The 20,531-nt window shown below is 39.5% G+C and overlaps 1 protein-coding gene across 19 annotated transcripts in view; it reads right to left on the reverse strand.

Moving 5' to 3' along the window:
* The window catches only part of kcnma1a (potassium large conductance calcium-activated channel, subfamily M, alpha member 1a), a 230,144-nt gene that overhangs the window by 158,215 nt on the left and 51,398 nt on the right, over positions 1 to 20,531 (reverse strand). For all 19 annotated transcript variants that reach the window (XM_047352359.1, XM_047352356.1, XM_047352353.1 and 16 more), the window contains exon 2: positions 3,074 to 3,241. In XM_047352359.1, the coding sequence (XP_047208315.1) occupies positions 3,074 to 3,241 (168 nt within the window). The remainder of the gene's footprint in view (positions 1 to 3,073; positions 3,242 to 20,531) is intronic.

The raw sequence follows: 20,531 nt of genomic DNA on the forward strand, positions 1-20,531 counted from the left end.
TACTAAGCAGATACTGCAGTGGTTTGAATGTGTCTGGCATCAAATCTCCTGCAGTATAGCTAGTGAGAAAAGGCAACCTTAAAGAACAGTCAGACTTGTTTACCATTTCAACACTTTCACTCAAAAAGATGTTTACTGACCGTATTGCTTAGTACTGTGACAGAAAAGTTAATCTAGACATGTTATGTGTTTGCTAGTCCAGGAGAAAGGGTTGCAGTAAAAAACAGTGCAGAGAACTACATAACTCCAGACCATCACGCAGATTTCTATTTGTCAGCTAATTCAATAAGCTTGAGGGTATACTTGATCTTTCACTAACAGCAAAGTCATCAAGACAAACAAATGATCAGCAATGGATTGCACTGACTAGCAGAACAAATGAAGCTTCTGTTTTGTTTTCCACCGGAGTGGAATGGAGCCACCTGTACATGTCGGTTTTGGGAATGAGAAAGAAAAATTTCTTAGGGGGGGAGTTGTCCTAGTTTGCTCTGCCCAGGCAGACAGAGTCCTAATGTCAGATGACTGAGCACCACTACACATCAGTTCCTATGGTTACCAGCCAGGTTCTGCATACATGAATACTCCTTGCAAAGTCGGATCTGCAGTGAAGCACTGATGGAAGAGCAAATGCTTCACATATAAAATAAAATCACCTAACCGCCCACACATCCACACATGCTCGTATATACAAAAGTTTTCATGCGCTTACTGTATATATGGAAAAATACTTTCCAACAAGAACCCACAGTTGCACATGTTCCACCCACATGATGAGCCAGTCACTCACCTTCATAGAGCAATTCATACTTGCAGCATTGTGCCGCATATCATTAGAGTGAACACGTAAGTAAACACAGCCTGCTGGGCTGAATTATCAGCTCCAGCAGAAGTAGCGCAAATCACAGTAGGTGATACACTGGTATATCTCTGAGCCTGGAAACCCCATTTAAAGCAGCCAGTTCCTCGTTTCTCCTTGACTGGAACAAACATACTGGTTTACTTTTAATTTGCCCATCTCTTTTTGTTGGTGTTTCTCTCTCCCCATGTTTTCTTTGACTCAATTCTCTCCTTCACACTTCCAGCTCACAGAAATATACATACAGGGCAGATTGGGAGCACTTAGTCAAAGCAGAAGATGAAAGGAAAAAGGGAGCTGCGTCCATGCCAGAAGAGCTGTGTGAGTGGGAATGTGATAAATGAGAAGCTCATTTAGTAAATTGACATCTCCCTTCAGGATTTTTCATCCTCCCTACCATAAAAGGATGGAGCCTTCCTTAATTCTGAACTACCCTCATCAGGCATGAAGAAGCTGTCACATTCCAGCAAACGTTAACAATGACAGCGTTAGTATTTTAGTTTGGATTCATCTTTCTCTCTTTCTAACTCCCACGGCTGTTTCATTCAGTCCACAAATACACAGTGGATGTCTGTGCAAAACGGACAACCTGTGATTGAAAGAGAGCTGGAAAACAAAGTTGAAGATTAAAAACAAGTGTCCTGATACATAAAGTTGGCTACACTAGCATACCATGCAAAAAATCTTAGACTTATAGAATATTCATACTAGCGTATAAAAAATATTTGTTTCAATATGACTGATACTATTTTTTTTTTTTTTGTCAAAATTGATTTAAATAAAATTATTCTGTCCCTAAATTGGCATACAATTTCACACAGCAATGTTGCAGGCACAAAGATGTAGATGGAGTTGCCGACTGAAGGGTGAAACTCTTGAGCCAAAACATAAATTACATCATATTGCCAAAAGTATTTGTCTGTCTACTTTTACATGTACGTGAACTTTGATGACATCCTATTCTTATATCTATAAGGCACAATTTATTGATAGACCCACCGTTGCCAGCATTAGCAACTTTAATTATTCTGTTATCATCTTCCACAAGTTTTATAAGTGTGTTCATAGTTCATAGTCAGCCACTGCTCTAATTAATCCAAAAGGTGTTCAAGAAAGTTGACGGCAGGACTCTGTGCAGGCCAGTCAAGCTTCTCCACACCAAATTTTATAAACCTGCAACAATGAAAGGAATATAACACCAGAATTGTTTTGTTTGATGCGCCATATTGCCAATACTGTCAGGATTTGGAGTTCTGCTGCCTGCTGCTTCCACCTTTTCGACACTAGTTGCCGCCAGTAGGAGTGTTCCTGAGGCGACAGGTGTTGTGCATCTACTCATCAGCTGGGAAGCATATAGAGGAAGGTTGCCAACACCTCGGCGCCTGAGTGTTTTTGCCTCCGTGGTACTTTCTGGCCAGCTCTGAAATCTTTGCATGATTTTTACCATGGATATCTTTTGAAGGATCTGTTGTTGCGAACTCTAACTTGCTTTGTTACCTGTTCCAGGTGTGAATCCTGCCTGATCTGTTCCAGTCCTCCGTAGTGGCTAAGGCTACTTCCTGATCTAGTCTGTGCATGGCAAGCTGAACTCCTTTCCTGACATTTATTCTCTCCCTGGCGGGTTATTCCAGAATCTCCAGTAAGATACGTTTATGTTGGTTCATGTTTCTGAGGTTCAGCTATTTATCTTTTCTCTTTGTGTTTTCACAGTAAGGAAGATTAGACTCGTCGCTCCTGTTGTTCCTGATCAATCTTTCAATAAAAACCTATTCCTTTTATAAAGTTCTCGGAGAGTCTCTGAATGTGGGTTAAGTCGGCTTTAAAAATCATGACAAATACGTATGGCAATACAGTGTAGATAGATGAGGTGGGATGAGGGAGGTGATCTGAAAATCAACAGAAAGGTTCAGGTGACACATTCTAAACTAATGAACCAACACCATATTGTATAGGCCTAGTTTTGACCAAATAACTGCCATGAATATTAACATAGGCCCACACACTCACACATACACATGTATAAAAACAGTTACAGTTTGCGGAACTGCACCATCAAAACAGCGGAGATCAACGAACAGCTGAGCACTGTCCAGTATCCATGAACCAAAAAACATGACCTCAGTTTGCACAAAAAATATCCAGATAACGTTCTAGTGGACCTGCATTGTTGATTTTGGATTTGATGTTTTTATTCACGTGTGAAGTAGAGAAACTTACCAGGACCCTGCCAGTGAGTGTCTGAGCGGAGATCATAACACCAGCCCAGTCTTTGACTGAAGTCATCCATCCCACTTCGCTGGCCACTACCTCCTCCTTCTCATCAGGACCTTTTGTTGTCTTGTCTGCCGTTAGGTTGTTGGCAGGGTTATTCACCTTCTGAGCCTCCTGGAACAAAAACAATCATAAATAAATCAAGTCATTTTCATAAATGCTGCAAGGACAGCGATCATGCTATATCGACTTCCATCTGCCAGATGCCAAAAACTTGAGCTCAAATGCATGTATGATTTAAAAATAATTACAAAATGTATCTTGCTCTAGTTGAGCTGCACCGATTGGTCTTTATATTAACCATCCCTAATGTCATGCAGGCATTTCAACATTCCAGCTTGCATCCTAATGACTGAGCAGAGTTTTATTGCAGTTCGTTGACACGCTATGTTTGGCAGAGTCACTGTATGCAGCTGTTCCTCTCCAGCCATTCACTGACTCCTGACTTGACACTAGCAGGCATTCAGCTTCCCTCTGCTCCTGGCAACAAAAAATTAATGAGTAGATTTCCGTGTGTTCTGAAGCCACTGAAGCATTGAATTCCTCCAATTACAAACAGATACAAACATACCTAGAGGTTTGTGTGTACAATATGTGTCCCTCATAAAAACTGTGACTGGGCCTTGGTGATGGCCTCCAAAGAGAACCCCTGGAACTGAAATATTTCTTAACCCTCTGATAGCAACCTATTGATACACTGAAAGGATACACTGAATGCAGACCATTATTCTCTTAGGATGCACATGTTGCACTTAAAACATATCTTACAATGCCACTCTTCACAATAACCTTGGACAAGTAGCCATCAAAGCAGAATGTCTGCTCTGTCAATGCTGCAAATTGTTTCAAAATGTTGGTTGCCAAAAGACTACAACTTTTTACTATGACTTTTTTTTGTGTGTTGATGTAAACCAAAAAAACCTGTGCTTAGATTGACTTTTCAACAGCATTTTCAAGCCAGAGGACTATAAAAATTGACCAACAGAGGACCACCTAGTTGATCTCTGGGAACATTCAACACAAGTAGTGAAAACAAAGAAACTCTGTGTCTGTAGGGCATAAACACAGAGCTGTTACACATGAGCCCAAGAGAGTGTTCTGTCCATATCAAGGAGCTTGCTGGGTTAAATTGGATTACATTTGATAATGACATGGCATGGTCACAGCTGCCATTTTCCTAATTTCATTCCAACCCCATAACAATGCTAATAAACTGGGCCTAAAAAAGCCCAACTTAGTCATCAGATCATTATCTCCTTCTGCCTTAGGGTCTATCTTTGCTCCAGTGGATAATTTAGTTACTCGTGCTTTATCAAGGTTTCTGCAGGGTCTTAAAAACTAAAAAGAGTTTTAATTGTAATCATTTCCTTTTTAGGACTTAAAATGATCTCAAAATAACATTTTTGTTACCTATTTAATTTCTGCTTCTCAAGCTGACATGTAAGTTGCTTGTGAACCAAAATCAAAATCCTAATTATCTACCAGATGGGAAAGTTTATACAGTGATTTGAAAAAGTATTTTTACAAATTTCTTCTGTTGTTAAATGTGTCAGGTCATCCAATAAATGTTTATACTGTATCAGAAAAAGATTACATGAGTAAGTACAATATACACTTTTCAAGTGTTGATTTAATTTATTAAAGAAAAAACGCTATCCACACAATGTAGCACATTGAGAAACAGTACCGTATGTTCCGCACTATAAGGCGCACCGGATTATAAGGCGCACCTTCAATGAATGGCCTATTTTAGAACTTTTTTCATATATAGGGCGCACCGGATTATAAGGCGCATAGAATAGAAGCTACTGCAGTCAAACGTTTGACTGGGGTTGCGTTATGCATCCACTAGATGGAGCTGTGCTAAAGAGAATGTCAACAAAACAGTCAGATAAGTCAGTCAGTCAAACTTTATTAATACACTACAAACCAGCGTTCTGATAACTCCATTCATTCTCATGGTAAGGTCTCCTCTACATAGAATTCTATTGAATAGAGCCAACCGCACGTTAGGAATGCATTGGAGTCTATGAAGTTGAAGTTGAAATCAAACGTTAGTTAAAACGTGAAAGGGAACTTTTCCCTGATTCAGTAAACACGTAAAAGAAACAGTTTGATGCACTAAATCAAACGTTAGTACTGTTAAGCTTTCCTGTTTCTGTCCCCTGACCGTAGTCTGATGACACAGGGGAGACGCTTTCTCCAGGGCCGAAGTTACTAGTTTCCTCGGGGTTAACTCCCTCACTCATACGTTGCTGAGTTGAGCATGAAGAAACAGCATCAAAACACTGAGTTGTTGACGAGATTCGGGGTTCTTTTTAATGACTTTGCAGCACGTAAAAACACAGGGCTTACAGACTCATACACCGCTGCTCCGGTCGCCGTCTCTACCCACCCCACACACACAATAATACCGACGTCACTCCTTCACTCTTGATTCTCAGCTACGGCAGCACACAGCGCCACCTCTGTCCGGAGGAGTAATGTCAACATCTTCCATACACACACACGAAACATACACCCCACACACTGAGCTTCTAATCACATATAGTTCAGGCAATTCCTGCAACAGTACATTCAAACGTTATACACACACAAGTGGTGTTGGACTAGGAGTAAGCACAGTACAGGTGTTTACCGCTATTACTTCGGCGACGCCCCTGACTACAGTAGCCGTAATGCTGCAAGCGGTGCGGCTTTGTAGTTTACCAGTCGTGCTGAAACATTTTGACAGAGCGCCGTGTACAACCAGTATGGATCAACCAATTAACCAATTGATCCATATATAAGGCGCACTGTCATTTTTTGAAAAAATTTAAGGTTTTTAAGTGCGCCTTATAGTGCGGAAAATACGGTAATTGATTATTAACTACATTTTTTAGGAAGTTAAATTTCACAAGGCACACCCAGGCCTGATTACTGCCAGACCTCTGGGATCAATACATCATTTAAGTAGAACTTATCTGACAACATGAATTAGGCTAAAAGTGCTCAAGCAACACATCATCCTGCAATTTAAAGAAACTCAAGGACAGATGAGAACTATAGCTTCTATAGCCCTGCAGGCCTCACGTGCCTCGGTTAAGGTCAGTGTTTCTGATTCAATAATGGGAAAATAGATGCAATGCAGCAATGAAGCAATGCAGCCCAAGACAATCACAGATTTTCACCTTGGAAATCAGCATGCTTGTCATTTTTGCCAAATCTCTTTCTTACTTTTGAATTATGAACTCTGACCTTAAATGAGGTAAGGGAGGGCTGCAGTGCTTTAAATGTTGTTCTGGGTTCTTTTGTGACATCTTGAATGACCTGTCAGTGCGCCCTTTAAGTAATTTTGGTAGACCAGCCACTTCTGGGAAGGGTAACTACTGTTCCATGTTTACACCATAAGTAAATAATGGTTCTCACTGTAGTTTACAGGAGTCCCAAAGACTTAGAAATTACTTAGCTTTTCTATACTCATGACATCATCTCTTCTCTGTTCTTCAATTTCTTTACATCTCGACATGGAGTGTTACTTTTCAGGATCTTTTACCCTACTTCATGTTGTCGGAGAGGTTCTGGCAAACTGTGGGGGGAGATGGGGAGCAGCCACAATCAGAGGATATTTTTGCAAGCAAATTTCAGGTTCTGTTAATTTTTCTTTTCTTTGACATTATTTGTAGAAGATGATAGTCTTCACTACCGTTCACTGTTCATTGATTAAATAACCATCTTCTTTCTATCATCATTCACAAGAAGCGTTTACATTCCTAAAACCAAAAATGTTATCCGGTCACTTTTGAATGTATCTCATTGAAAGCAGCCTGTTTTTACTGAGGTTCAAAAATTACATTTTATGGGAATAAATTCAAGCTAAAAGACAAAAAAAAAAAAAAAAAAAAATCAGTAAAGCAGTAATTAATTTTATTACTTATAGCCACTTTTTGGGGATTTTTACATTGGTGACAGAACAAGAACCAGCCGTCGCAGTTAACTGTAATATAAGCTGCAGATAGCAGGCTCTTCAGCTCAACTACACCTTACCCCACTGCTGAGAGAAAAACTACTTCCAAGATGCTTGGCAGGAGATCGCAGGGTATAAACTTTTAGTGACAGACTTAGTTTGTTTTTGAAGAGCTGCTCAGAGTCTTTACTGCAGCACGTAACCACTCCATGAGTTTAACCGCCAAGTAACCGACACTGTTGTAACTAAACTATATCAGAATGGGAATCAGAATCAGAATCAGAAAAGCTTTATTGCCAAGTATGTTTTTGGACATACAAGGAATTTGTTTTGGCGTAGTCGGTTCAATACAGTACAAATTAAACAGTATAAACATATCTACAATATAATATAAATATATGTGCACAGTTTTAAGTGAGTGAGAGTAAATATGGAGCAGTATAAGATGCAAGAGCAATACAACAGTGCAGGTGATCATTGTGCAAGTAAAGCAGTGCAAGTAAAGCAGGAGTCCAAGCTGAAAGGTTAACTATCCGACTATCAGACTAAACATCACTGAAGTGTCAATGAAGGGCTAACTTTCAGGTCTGGACAATGCAAAGCAATTCCTGCTTGATTGACTACAGAATCTTCGTACTCACTTGCATATTCTTTGCGGAAAAATACTAAAATTCATGATTTGTCTTGAAATCTTATTAATCCACCAAATGACCTGATTAGCTTTTGCTTTTACACCTGTACAGCTCAGTCTGTTGTACATGTTTTGAATTTCCAGTTTTAAATCGACTTTATCTAGTTCATCTGCCTTCTTCAGGGAATCTTTTTTATAACAACACAGATGAGCATTGTTAATATTAGGACTGCACTAATTATGAGGATACTCAGGGGAGGCCTACTAATAATCTGCAAGACAGCGACAAAAAAAATCCTTGACACCAGAAGGAAGACAAAAAAGGGAACTGACAGAGCAAAATCTGCAAGACAAGGACAAGAAGACAATGATGAGAAGCCATCATGGCAATAATGCAAAGACGGCAGATGTAATGATGAAGTGACAAATTAAAACACATCAGGAGGCAGATAAATGATGCAAAAAGAGAGAAAGTGGGAGGACAGTTGCTGAATGATAAAAAAGTAAAAGATGGAGAGACAGGGGGTCATGCCCATCTGACCCAGCTGATCTAACAGAACTTGGCTTTGACGCAGCTGTTCATCTGGCTTTCTATTTCATCGCTCGGGAAAACACTGTTCCAGTGTGGGAGGCTATTTATAGGCTCACCCTGTGAGATGTGAAAGTAGTGAGACTCATAACACGCCAGAGTTACCCCTGTGTCCCTGGGTTACAGACCTTCACTGGGTTACAGCATACAGGGAAGTGGGAGGCTATTTACATACTCATTCACAACATTACATAAGCATTTGTTTAATCCATGCATAGGTCAGGTTTACAGATCCACATAGAATAAAGAGGTGAAATGGTATAAACTAATCACTACCAGGTAAAGAAAAGTCACACATACCACCTTTTCGCAGATATTACTGTAGAAAACAAAGGAGAGAGGATACAGTTAAACAATAACGAAAGTCATTCGCCTCTCAGAGGATGGTACTGTTCAGGTGAACTTTAATGTATTGCTGATCCCAAAGCATTGTGTTTGCCCGGACTACTATATGTCTCATTTAGGGCCACAGACTATATTACAGCTGATCAGGACAGCGTCCATATAAATTCATTTCCAAACAAAATCATGGACAGAGGATGATTGGAAGGCCAGTAAATCTCCATATGCAATAAAGTGAATACTGTGATCACATTTTGTTGTGGCACTGAGGTGGAGAATACAACAGTAGAAAATATTGTAAAAAACTATTCCAGAAAGCACAAGTAACATAAACAAATATATCCAAAAAAACAGCACAAGCAGCTAGAAAACACACCAGAATAGAAACTAAACATCCATATTTGTGTTTTGTAAAACGTTTTTCAGGTTGCTTTGTTCCTTGTAAATCTGTTGTCACACATTTTTTTTTTTTATCTTGTTTTATCTATTTAATCATATCTAAAAACAAATTATTTGTCTTCAAAACAAGGAAATGAAGAAGATTTTGTAAAACACCAAGTTCTGTCACATCTACGAAGAACTTGTGTCACTTACATTGCACCCCTATTTCATATATTGCATGTATATTAGAATGAAGAGTGCTTAATGTACAGAGTGTGACTGCCTTAGCACAGAATATGTCACTTTTGGCAAGATGTCACCCTTTATTTTTCTCCCCATAATTAATAATCACCTTACCATCTTGGTCTAAAAATTCAATGCTCTACTAACAGTCTGTTTGTCTTAGTCTATGTTCCTGTTCACCACAATATTGGCAGAGGAAGACAAGCCAACTGGTTTCAAAGGTGTCAAATAATTACAAGCTGAATTAATTACTGCCCTGCTGCTGGAGTCACTTTAGGCATTCAGCATGCTGAGGTGAGCAAAACGTCATCAGTGCAGACTGTTAGCATAGCATAGTTTTCAGTCAGATGTAACAGGACACATGCCCTCTAACATGTTACACTTTTGTCTCATTAGTCCACAGAAAATTTACCCAAAAGCCTTGGTAATAATGAGAACGCTTTTTGCCAAATGTAAGATGTGGCTTTGTGCTCTTTATGGTAGGCAGAAGTTTTCACCTTGGAAATCTGCATGCTTGTCATTTTTGCCAAATCTCTTTCTTACTATTGAATGATAAACACTGACCTTAACTGAGGCAATTGAGCCCTGCAGTGCTTTAAATGTTGTTATGGGTCCTTTTGTAGCGCCATGGATGACTCATCATTGAGGTCTTCAAATAATTTTGGGAAATCTGAATTATTTGTTAAGTTCTGGTAAAGTGCATAACTGTTCCAGGTTTACACCATATGTAAATAATGGTTCTCACTGTAGTTGGCTGGAGTCCCAAAGACTTAGAAATTGCTTTATTAGCTTTTCTAGACTGATGACATTGTTTCTTATCTGTTCTTGTTTTGTTTTTTTTTCAGATCTGGACATGGTGTGTTGCTTTTTCAGATCTTATATCGTACTTCATGTTGTCGGAGAGATTCTGTTTAAGTGATTTCTTGAATCTACAGATCTAGCAGTAATCAGGCCAGGGTTTAGCTAGGGAGATTAAACTTATCTTTTAGGTAAATCAGGATATAACAAGGGGGGCAGTAGCTGTGGCTATACTTCCAGCATGCATCTCCCCTGTACCATGTTGCATGTACATTGCATGCGTGCAGGTCATCATGTGCTGGGATGTGTAAGGTTTTACCGAATGGCTGTGCAGATGCATTAAACGGCAGCACTGAATGCCAGCATAGGATATCATGAGATCAGGAAATGTTATTATCTGGTCATTGCTACAAAATTTGAGTAACACTTGTGTGATGTGTAATATATGTGTTTTTTCCAGATTGTGATGTTTTTTCCTCCTGTCAAAATATCGGTGGCAGCCTGAATTGGCTTGAGATCAAATTGTGTATTCAACAGTATCAGAGGCATAGAGAGTCAATGCTGGAGCGTTATTTACTTATACTGTAGGTCCCTATCTTCCTATGGCAGTCTTGACCACATTATAAGTTTTGGCTTGGTAGAAAAAAAAAATCCCCAAAACAGCTGAGGTTTAAAAGTTAAGTTCTATCATGGAAAAATAATTCAAGGTTGTACAAAAGAACAAAGCCATAATCAGTGTGACTATGAATATCCAAAAGAAACTAAAAGTTCATCAATCTGCAGAATCCTATGAGTCCCTCTGTATTAGACTCTTTGTGAAAATTCGTGGACACCAGGTGGAAAACAGGAATAAAAGGCAGCTGGTTTACATCTCTCTTCATCCCCCTCGGACAGCTGACCCATCTGCATAACAGGACAAGATCTCTCCACCAAATGGCTGAAGTCCAACTCCACTTTTTTTCCCAATTGTGACATCCCCTCAGCTGGCAGAGATAATACGACAGTGATACGTAAAACCCTAATGTAAGCCTGGCAGCGTTTGCCGTCTAAGACCCACATCCTTCCATATCTCTTAGCCCAAACAAAAAAAGAACAGAAGGAACAATAAATTTGCTTTAGTGTTACTTCCTTACATCTGCAGGGAAAATAAAAGAAAGAAATATCTTGAATGTACAGTCCTGCTGATTCATGAAGCTGGACTAAACTTCTTCCATTCATATGGCATTACAAACCTCAGCGGGCATGGGTAAAAATAGATGATGCAGTGAATTGTGAGTGACTGAAAGGTCAACCCGTAACATCTTTCAGTTTTATACATACATTCTATTTATTTATTATTTAAGGAAATAGCATGACAACAGAATGAAGAAAAGAACAATTGTGTGACTATTCTTCATTTTCATGCAGTAGCTTCAGCTCCATGAGCTTTTTCAATCCCAAGAAAGAGACAAATCTTACAATCTTCAGGTTTCAGGAAGTTTTCTTTATGAGCTATACAAAAGGGGTTCAGACAAACAAAATCTGTTTCTTAATAATATTTGTGCTCATGCCACAATAACTCATGTGCATCAGTAAACAAAGCTTCTATAATTTTTTTCACCATATTTCCAGTGCCTTGCAGAAGTATTCAGACCCCTTAAAACTTTTCTACTTTTTGTCATGCAATAGCCACTAACCTCATTGTCTTTTACTGGGCTTTTATGTTAAAGACCAACAGCACATTTTCAATTAGATTTAGATCTGAACTCTCACATGGCCATTGTAGCTTTGGCTGCACGATAGTAGAAGATCTCACAAAACTATTATATATAAATACATTATATATAAATAAATATATATATTGAGATAGCAATATCAGTTGCACGTTCTTTCATCTCTTTCTCATCCGTGCGTCCATCAGTCTCTGGCTTTCAGTATTTTGGGCAATGTCATTTGTGTCCAATGTGAGCATCTGCTGCCGTGAGACTCTGTCCAACTTGCTAAATCTTCCATTAACTTGTAAAACGTAAGTTCCTAACACTTGGAATATGTATGAGCCAAAAACTATTACACTCTAAACAATCCTTTGCGATATGAATATTGCACATAATCATATTATGATACATTTTGCAGCCCTAATTCTAACACACTGATATTCTACATTCTAAACAATTGTATTGGAGCACTGGCTGTATGTTTTAGGTCATTGTCCTGCTAGGTGCTGAATCTCCATCCAACTCTCAAGACATTTGCAGCATCTGACAGGTTTTCTTCCAGTGGTGCCCTGTAATTAGCTCTATCATTCTTCAAAACAACTTTGACTAGCTTCCCTGTCTATGCTGAAGAAAAGCAATCTCATGGCAAGATGCTCTCACCATCATGTTTTGCTTTGGGGATGGTGTGTCCAGGGTGATGTGCAGAGTTAGGTTTCCTCAACACGAAGCATTTTGCATGTAGGCCAAAACGTTCAGTCCTGTTCTCACCTAACCAGAGCACCTCCTTCAGCAAGTTATGTGTGTCATAGCTTGTGGCAAACTGCTAATAATGGATTGCTTTTTGCCACTCTTCAATAAAGGCCAGATTTGTGGAGCGCACAACTAATAGCTGTCCAGTCCACAGATTCTCCTACCTGAGCTGTGGATCTCTGCAACTCCTCCAGAGTTACTATGGGCCTCCTGGCTGCTCCTCTAAATAATGTTTATTGTTATAACGGGAAAACCTTTATTCAAAGACATATAAAAGTGTAAGTAGTAAAAGAATTTATTAAAATGTAGCAGTCAAATTCAGGACAATGACAGTGTGATGTTATTAAGGTGGATACCACCACATCTCACACGTGCACATGCAAAAACTGTTTAACTCCCGACATATTTAAATCATTTTGCTCACACAAACCTAGAGATAGCTTGTTACTATGGTGAAACATACCAGCTTATGTCGATGTTTTTTGGGGGAAAATTAGGTGTAAATGGAGTTTGTTTCAAGTCGGGCTATTTAATACACCAGGCAAATTTGCTTCTATGTGCCTGCTGACATTCAGACATTAACAGTGGCACAACAAACAGAAATCAAAGTGACACACTATCAGGTATTGCTATATGTACAATAAGGACATTCTGCATATACTACAACAGCACATGGCAAAAACTAACTATCACGCCACTGTGGGTTTTTCTAAATTACATCCATGCGATGCTCTTCCTGCTTATCTGTTGGGTCATACATTAAAAATGGGCATTTATTTTTGGGCAGCAGTCATGTTTATATGGCCATATGCCCATATGTCCATTTAGGGCAATCATTAATCGTCAGTTTGATCTGAAGCTTTGGCTGTGGTTGGCACCATAGATAGCCTGCAACAGGTATCTGCTGGTTCTGATTAAGGCTTTCTTTAATATTTAGTGTCCCAGACTGAAATTCAACTCTTGGTATCTGTTGTTCATCCTCAGTAGTCATCCATGACATGACAATCCTAAGTGCTTTAGTAGAAGACAGCTATACTTCTAGTTTCTGGAGGATGTATTACCAAGGTAAAATGTCCAGTCGCCTTCTACTTAAGCCCTTTGGACTAAGGAATCTGGGTATTCCAAAACAATCTAAGCATTCTTCACCCTTTACAATGATACTGATAATAAAACAGACTGATGCAGCTACAGTCTGACTGTGTCATATGAATGTGTCTGTGATAGCTAGAAATTGCTCATGTAGGAAAAAGTTATTCTAAGCACAGCTGCAGCAGTAAGCAATAAATATGTTAAATTAAATATAACATTCAAATGTGCATATTTCAAAAAGTCAAAGGGCAACCTTGCTGTAACTTAAATAGAACAGCGCTGAAAAATAGCCAATTTATCAACAAGTCATAAAAACAAACTAAACATGCTAAAGCTAGCCAAACCCTTTAGCAAACTGCTTTGTGTGAAAACAAGCCAGCAAGAGCAAGACAGAGGTTTGCTGAGGACTATACCTGTATGTTGGACAAATCTTTAAAAGCAAATACTAAAGACACATTCTCACAGTATGTTTCTCAACTGAGTTAACTCTACTGACGAAACATAGTGTCCTGCAGAAACACTTGGGACAAAATAAAACTTTAATAAGTTTTCCCAATTTTGTCTACTTGTGTAACGTACAATTGATATTTATAAAGTACAAAAACAAACAGCTAAATTCTGAAATAAAAGTAAAAATCCATTACCTGAAGAGATACTGTCCAATGCATTCAAAGGTGTTTTAAAGGTTGAGACCTAGGTTTAGAATATAGGTATTTGAAAATATAGTCATGCCCCGGCTAACTATCTAAAAGGGATCTAAATAACTAGACAAACTGAATTGTGTGTTTGCTTTATGTAATAAACAGGGGTTCTCTAAGCTTTAACACACAACACCAAATAAGAAGCAGTTTCTGAAAGAGTGGCGCAACCAGTGGTGAACTTGCATATGCAATAAATGTAATACAAACTGCACCCACAGACTCACTCATGTAACATAAATACCATATTTTCCGCACTATAAGGCGCACCGGATTATAAGGCGCATAGAATAGAAGCTACTGCAGTCAAACGTTTGACCGGGGGTTCAACTTCATAGACTCTATGGAGTCTATGAAGTTGAAGTTGAAATCAAACGTTAGTTAAAACGTGAAAGGGAACTTTTCCCTGATTCAGTAAACACGTAAAAGAAACAGTTTGATGCACTAAATCAAACGTTAGTACTGTTAAGCTTTCCTGTTTCTGTCCCCTGACCGTAGTCTGATGACACAGGGGAGACGCTTTCTCCAGGGCCGAAGTTACTAGTTTCCTCGGGGTTAACTCCCTCACTCATACGTTGCTGAGTTGAGCATGAAGAAACAGCAACAAAACACTGAGTTGTTGATGAGATTCGGGGTTCTTTTTAATGACTTTGCAGCACGTAAAAACACAGGGCTTACAGACTCATACACCGCTGCTCCGGTCGCCGTCTCTACCCACCCCACACACACAATAATACTGACGTCACTCCTTCACTCTTGATTCTCAGCTACGGCAGCACACAGCGCCACCTCTGTCCGGAGGAGTAATGTCAACATCTTCCATACACACACACAAAACATACACCCCACACACTGAGCTTCTAATCACATATAGTTCAGGCAATTCCTGCAACAGTACATTCAAACGTTATACACACACAAGTGGTGTTGGACTAGGAGTAAGCACAGTACAGGTGTTTACCGCTATTACTTCGGCGACGCCCCTGACTACAGTAGCCGTAATGCTGCAAGCGGTGCGGCTTTGTAGTTTACCAGTCGTGCTGAAACATTTTGACAGAGCGCCGTGTACAACCAGTATGGATCAACCAATTAACCAATTGATCCATATATAAGGCGCTCCGGATTACAAGGCGCACTGTCATTTTTTGAAAAAATTAAAGGTTTTTAAGTGCGCCTTATAGTGCGGAAAATACGGTAATCTAATGTTGATCCACTGTAGTGTGTTACTTTACAACATATACTTGGCATTTATTTCTATTGAGTAATAGACTTGGTTAGGTTGGTTGGCCTTGGTATCGTCAAGTTTCTATTCGTAAATGGATTGCATTGTGTGGGAGACAAATAGAAATGCTAATCAGGGCATCTCTACTTACAACATAAATAGAAAGTATCTTCAAGCTTGTCTGGACCTCTGAGCCATAGAGGCTGTGGCAGAATTCATAATTCTACTATAACAACATCCAACGGCAGGAAGATGCACTTCAGAGTGAAAAACTGTGGTAAATAATTAATAATGCAAGATTTTAAGCATGTCTCAGAGTGGTTATTATGGTACAGTATGACAGACAGACAGACAAAGGAGTGGAAAAAAGCAGCAGCATGAACACTGGCAGCTTTTTGAAGTTTTAAAATGAATGAAACTGATTCCTGGATTTGCTGTTTTTTTGCTTCAAAAGGTATTGTTCTGAAAAAATGTAAAAGAAAATGTTTAAAATAAATCACTACGTCTACAATATGAACAAGTAGTCAAAATGTTTTCCTATCTCACTGTCAGAAAATAGACCATCTGATCTTCAGAATACTCAATTAAAAGGTGTTAGTAGTTTATTCTTGCTTATCTTTATTTAATGAGCGGTTTTGAAATGCTATTTTCTAGAATATGTTAACAAACACCAGCAGTCAGTGAATCTGGGGAGTAGCAACTCTGGCAGCAACAAAACAACCCTATCAAGAAGTTACCTGTCTTAACCTTGATCCCCAATTGCCCTCAGAACACCTTAATGAGCTTCTTTCCTGAATACAGACAGACAAACGGGCTTGTTTCTCTGTCAATAAGTGACTAAGCGAATAACAAGTAAAGCAGCTGAAGTCAAGGCCTCATTACCTTGCACACAACAGGCCGTTGAGGCGTTTTCCACAAGCGGAAAACTACAAGGATTGAAGCTATCGCCCTAATTGGCTCCCTGCTGTCGAACCTGCACTGATCAATGACGGTGCTCTGTAAAGAGCAACATCCAAATATAAATGGAAGATGAACTTATCGTGCAGCACAGAGGTTGGAGGATCAATGTAGTGGAGAGCAGATAGAAGATCAAACATGAAAATATGCCAGGTTGGGACCACAACATCTTTAGAAAGTTTAAGCCACATAAATTAGTACATATTAGAAGGAATTCAGTTTTATAATATATTCATAACATGAAAGTGTTCGTTCCTCTTACATTAAATATTTACTTCTTCTGTTTGGATTCAAAGAAGAGCCACTTGGCATTTCATGGACAAAACATGGAACAACCAAACCACATTCGTGGGCAAGGTTCCATGATCCTACAGTCTTTGCCTAACACAATAGTGACTAACCAGTCTTTCAGGACTATAAATCAACAGATGGGAATTTATACAACACCATGCCCTATGCAGAATGTTTTTGATTAACAAGTATTGAAAATGTATGTCTTGGTTCTGGTTCTGCTGAAAGCAGTTTTATGTACCAGCAATGGAGCCTGTGCAAGTGACGGCTACCAGGCCTCCTTCCTTTAGTCACTTTCATTACTCTCACAGGGGTAATTACCACAAAAGAGACAATATACTTCTTTATTATAACTTCCATGGCTACCCTTCCTTGGCTGATAAGTGAAGGAAACCAACAAATCGTTTTAAATCTTCAGCTTGGTTCAATGTCCTATTTAAAACTTGGACTGGGTGGCAGGTGTAGGAGGGGGGCACCCAAAGTGGAACCACTGTCAGGTATAGCAGCCACCTGCCTCCAGCTACAAAATGAGCAGGAAATACTTGACCTAGATTGTGGATGACTTCAGTCTAGAGTGCAAGATTTACCTCACGCCGATTTGGGATTAAGTGCTATGCCCAGGGGCACATAACAATGTGGCAGTAGGAAGCTGGAATTGAACCCACAACTTTTAGATTGCAAGACAACTACCCTTTCCACTGTTCCACAGTCACATAGTACACTTGCATTGTTACTTTTGCAAATACAGGTGGCAATGGCGATGTCAGAAATGACTAATTATGGGGTTATGTTGAAATTCTCGTCCTTACTAGAAAAGGATGTCATATTAAATGGTTTTGGTTTTCTTTACATTTTCAGTGTATAGTTATGGTACTGCACTAAAGTTGAGGTGGTCAATAAGTTGGGGTCAATAAATGTTGAGAGCGATGTATAAGAACAAATCCCTTATTATTCCAGCTCATAATTATGCCAGCTCTCTTTCCTTATTACACCTACCCACTGTCTCTTTGATTCTGCCGCATTTTCTCTGACTTGCACCCATTCCCTCTTCTCCACTTCACTCCACTCCACAGGATTAAGATAAGCCAGGAGAGACCGAGGAGAATAGGGTCTCTTTGGTTGAGAGACAGCTCTCATTACCTTCATCTTCTCCAGATGCAATAATGCAGTCAAATCTTTCAGCCATGCCAGTCATTACGGGGGCCTATATGAATTTGTTTACACCAGCTTAAGCCTCAAATTTTATGTAGAACATCAAAAGACATGAGTCTAAATACCAATCAGCACTTGTAAAAATGGTTAATTTATCTGTTTGAAAGCTCTAAATAAAAGCTTACCCAGGTTCCTAAAATGTGTCAGTTAAGTGCACAAAGTTTGTCCCACAATGTATGAGTTGGTAGAAGAAATGTGCTAGTTAAAGGCAGCAAAAAAGGCAGTCATCTGTGTCTAATGATTCAGAGACTTGCCCTTGATTTGAAAACAGCTCAGAGGCTAACAAATGGAAGTGCAAATGGTTTTCTAACTCTAGGCTTCTTAAATCATTTTAAATTTAGATCTCACGCCTACCACTGGGGAAAATAAATCAGTTTCCTTCATGGAGAATTTGGATGCTTTAACCCTGCAGTTAGGGAGAGGCAACACCCCACGGATCATCATGGCCTGTGTTCTATCACTCCATGGCCCTTCGGCATGGTCCAGAGGGAAGGTTGTATTTCTTCACCATAACCCCCGACAGAGAAGACTTTGACCTCAGCTAACAAGATCCATTAAGGGAAGCTGGAGACGTCGCAACAAGCTTTTCTCTATGTTGTAGAGCTTTCAGAGATCAGTACAATTACACAAGATGGCAACAAAACAAATCAATCTGTGCATATAAAAGAAAGGTCACTGCCTTTGGAGGAACGCTGGACTGTATTTGAGCAGCATTAACTCTTCATGTGATGTCGAGTGTAAACTGGGCTGCTGGTAAGGACTGAGGCGTTGTCTCCAGCTCTGAGAGCATTGATGCTCAACTCTACCGAATCAAAGCTTTTCCCACAATAGAATCAAACATCCAAAAACAGACCGCACACATCTCAGAGCAGCCATGTTGTCTCCAAGCTGAACCTTGTTTGTTTGCATTCAGGGTGAGATAAGCATTGCTCCGGTTTCCGCTGTGATCTGCCTGTTCCTGTTAGTGCCACTGCAGCCAGAACAGGTTTGAGATTTGAGGAGCTGACAAAAAGCATCGCAGGAATTGCCTTTCGCCCGGAGGTCAAGGGAGGCATTTCCCAGTGATGGTGCAGCGATGTTGGGGGCATGGTGTGTGCAGGTAGAGGTGAAAAGAACCACCTCCCCGGAGTCAGCAGTTTGACCCTTCCAGGCTTCATGTGGGTTGTGCTCTAATAAACAACGCTGAAAACTCAGCACAAACATTAAATAAGCGCTGTCAGGGTGAGTTAGACAGAGGGCTGGCAACAGCTTTCACATGGGATGATGTGAAGACTGAATCAGCTCTCCTTTGCTGTCCAAACAGTGGCCATTTGATCACTGCAGCAATGTTCGAACCCAAGGACAAGTCGGTGGGTGGGACACACGAAGCGTGTCATGGCTGTATTTGTTTGACAGAGAAAATGTCACACAAAAAAGTGTCTTGCAAATGTATTTCACCCCTTGAACATCTGCACATTTTGCTCTGTACAACCTCAGATTTTTGTGTATTTTGCTCGGATTTAATGTCTTAGGTTAACACAAAATGGCACAATGGTAAAGTGTCTTTTTTTTAAATAAAAGTCTGTAAAATCTATTAGCACACGTCTCTACCAACATTAAACATTCAGAAATATATATTTTTTCTTTTACAAAATACGTTTTTGTATAAATAAACATTGGTCTGCAAAACTGTAGATCAGTCCTCTTGAGTCAATACTTTGTACACCTTCTTTGCACATGCAGCTATGTCTCTTCCCCACAATTCTAAGCAAAATAGCTCAAGCTCAGTCAGACTGGATGAAGAGCATCTGTAAATAGCAAGTTTTAAGCCGTGCCACAGAATCTCAATTGAATTTAGGCCTCCACCCCATTTTCAAGTTTTTTGCTGACTAACCGTTTTTCCTCCAAGATTGCCCGGTATTTAGCTCCATCCTTCTTCTCATCAACTTTAATAAGGATGTGTTCAGGGGGATGTGCAGTGTGAATTTTCTGTAACACATTTATTTGTATGGAGGCCAAAACATTTAATTATGGTCTTATCTGACCAGAGCATACTGTTCTACATTTTTGCTTGTAGAAAACTTGAAGGACTTCTCTTAACAATGGCTTTCTTCTTGCTACTCTTCCACAGAGGCCATGTTTGGATAGAAATAATAGTTTTCTTGTTGACAGTTTCTCTAACCTTAGCTGTAGATCTCTGCGGCTGCTCCAAATGCTTTAACTTTAACTAACTTTTAGCTGTCTGTTGTGTTCCTTGGTCTTCATTATGCTGTTTGTTTGCTAATGTTCTCTAAGAAACCTCTGAGGCCTTCAAACAACAGCTGTATTTATACTGTAATTAAGTTGCTCACAGGTGGACTATTTACTAATAAGGTAATACCTGAAGGCAGCTCACTGCAATGGATTTTATTTAGGGGTATCAGAGCAAAAGGTGGCTGAATACAAATCCATTCCACAGGTCTCAGATTTTTATTAAAAAAATGTAAAAACCATCACAAACTAATTCCATAATTAATTTGTACTTTTTAGTTTTTTTGTAGCATAAAATCCCAATAAAATACATTGTGGTTTTAACAAGACCA

The sequence above is a fragment of the Girardinichthys multiradiatus genome, chromosome 22, assembly GCF_021462225.1.
Source record: "Girardinichthys multiradiatus isolate DD_20200921_A chromosome 22, DD_fGirMul_XY1, whole genome shotgun sequence".
NCBI classification, from domain to species: domain Eukaryota; kingdom Metazoa; phylum Chordata; class Actinopteri; order Cyprinodontiformes; family Goodeidae; genus Girardinichthys; species Girardinichthys multiradiatus.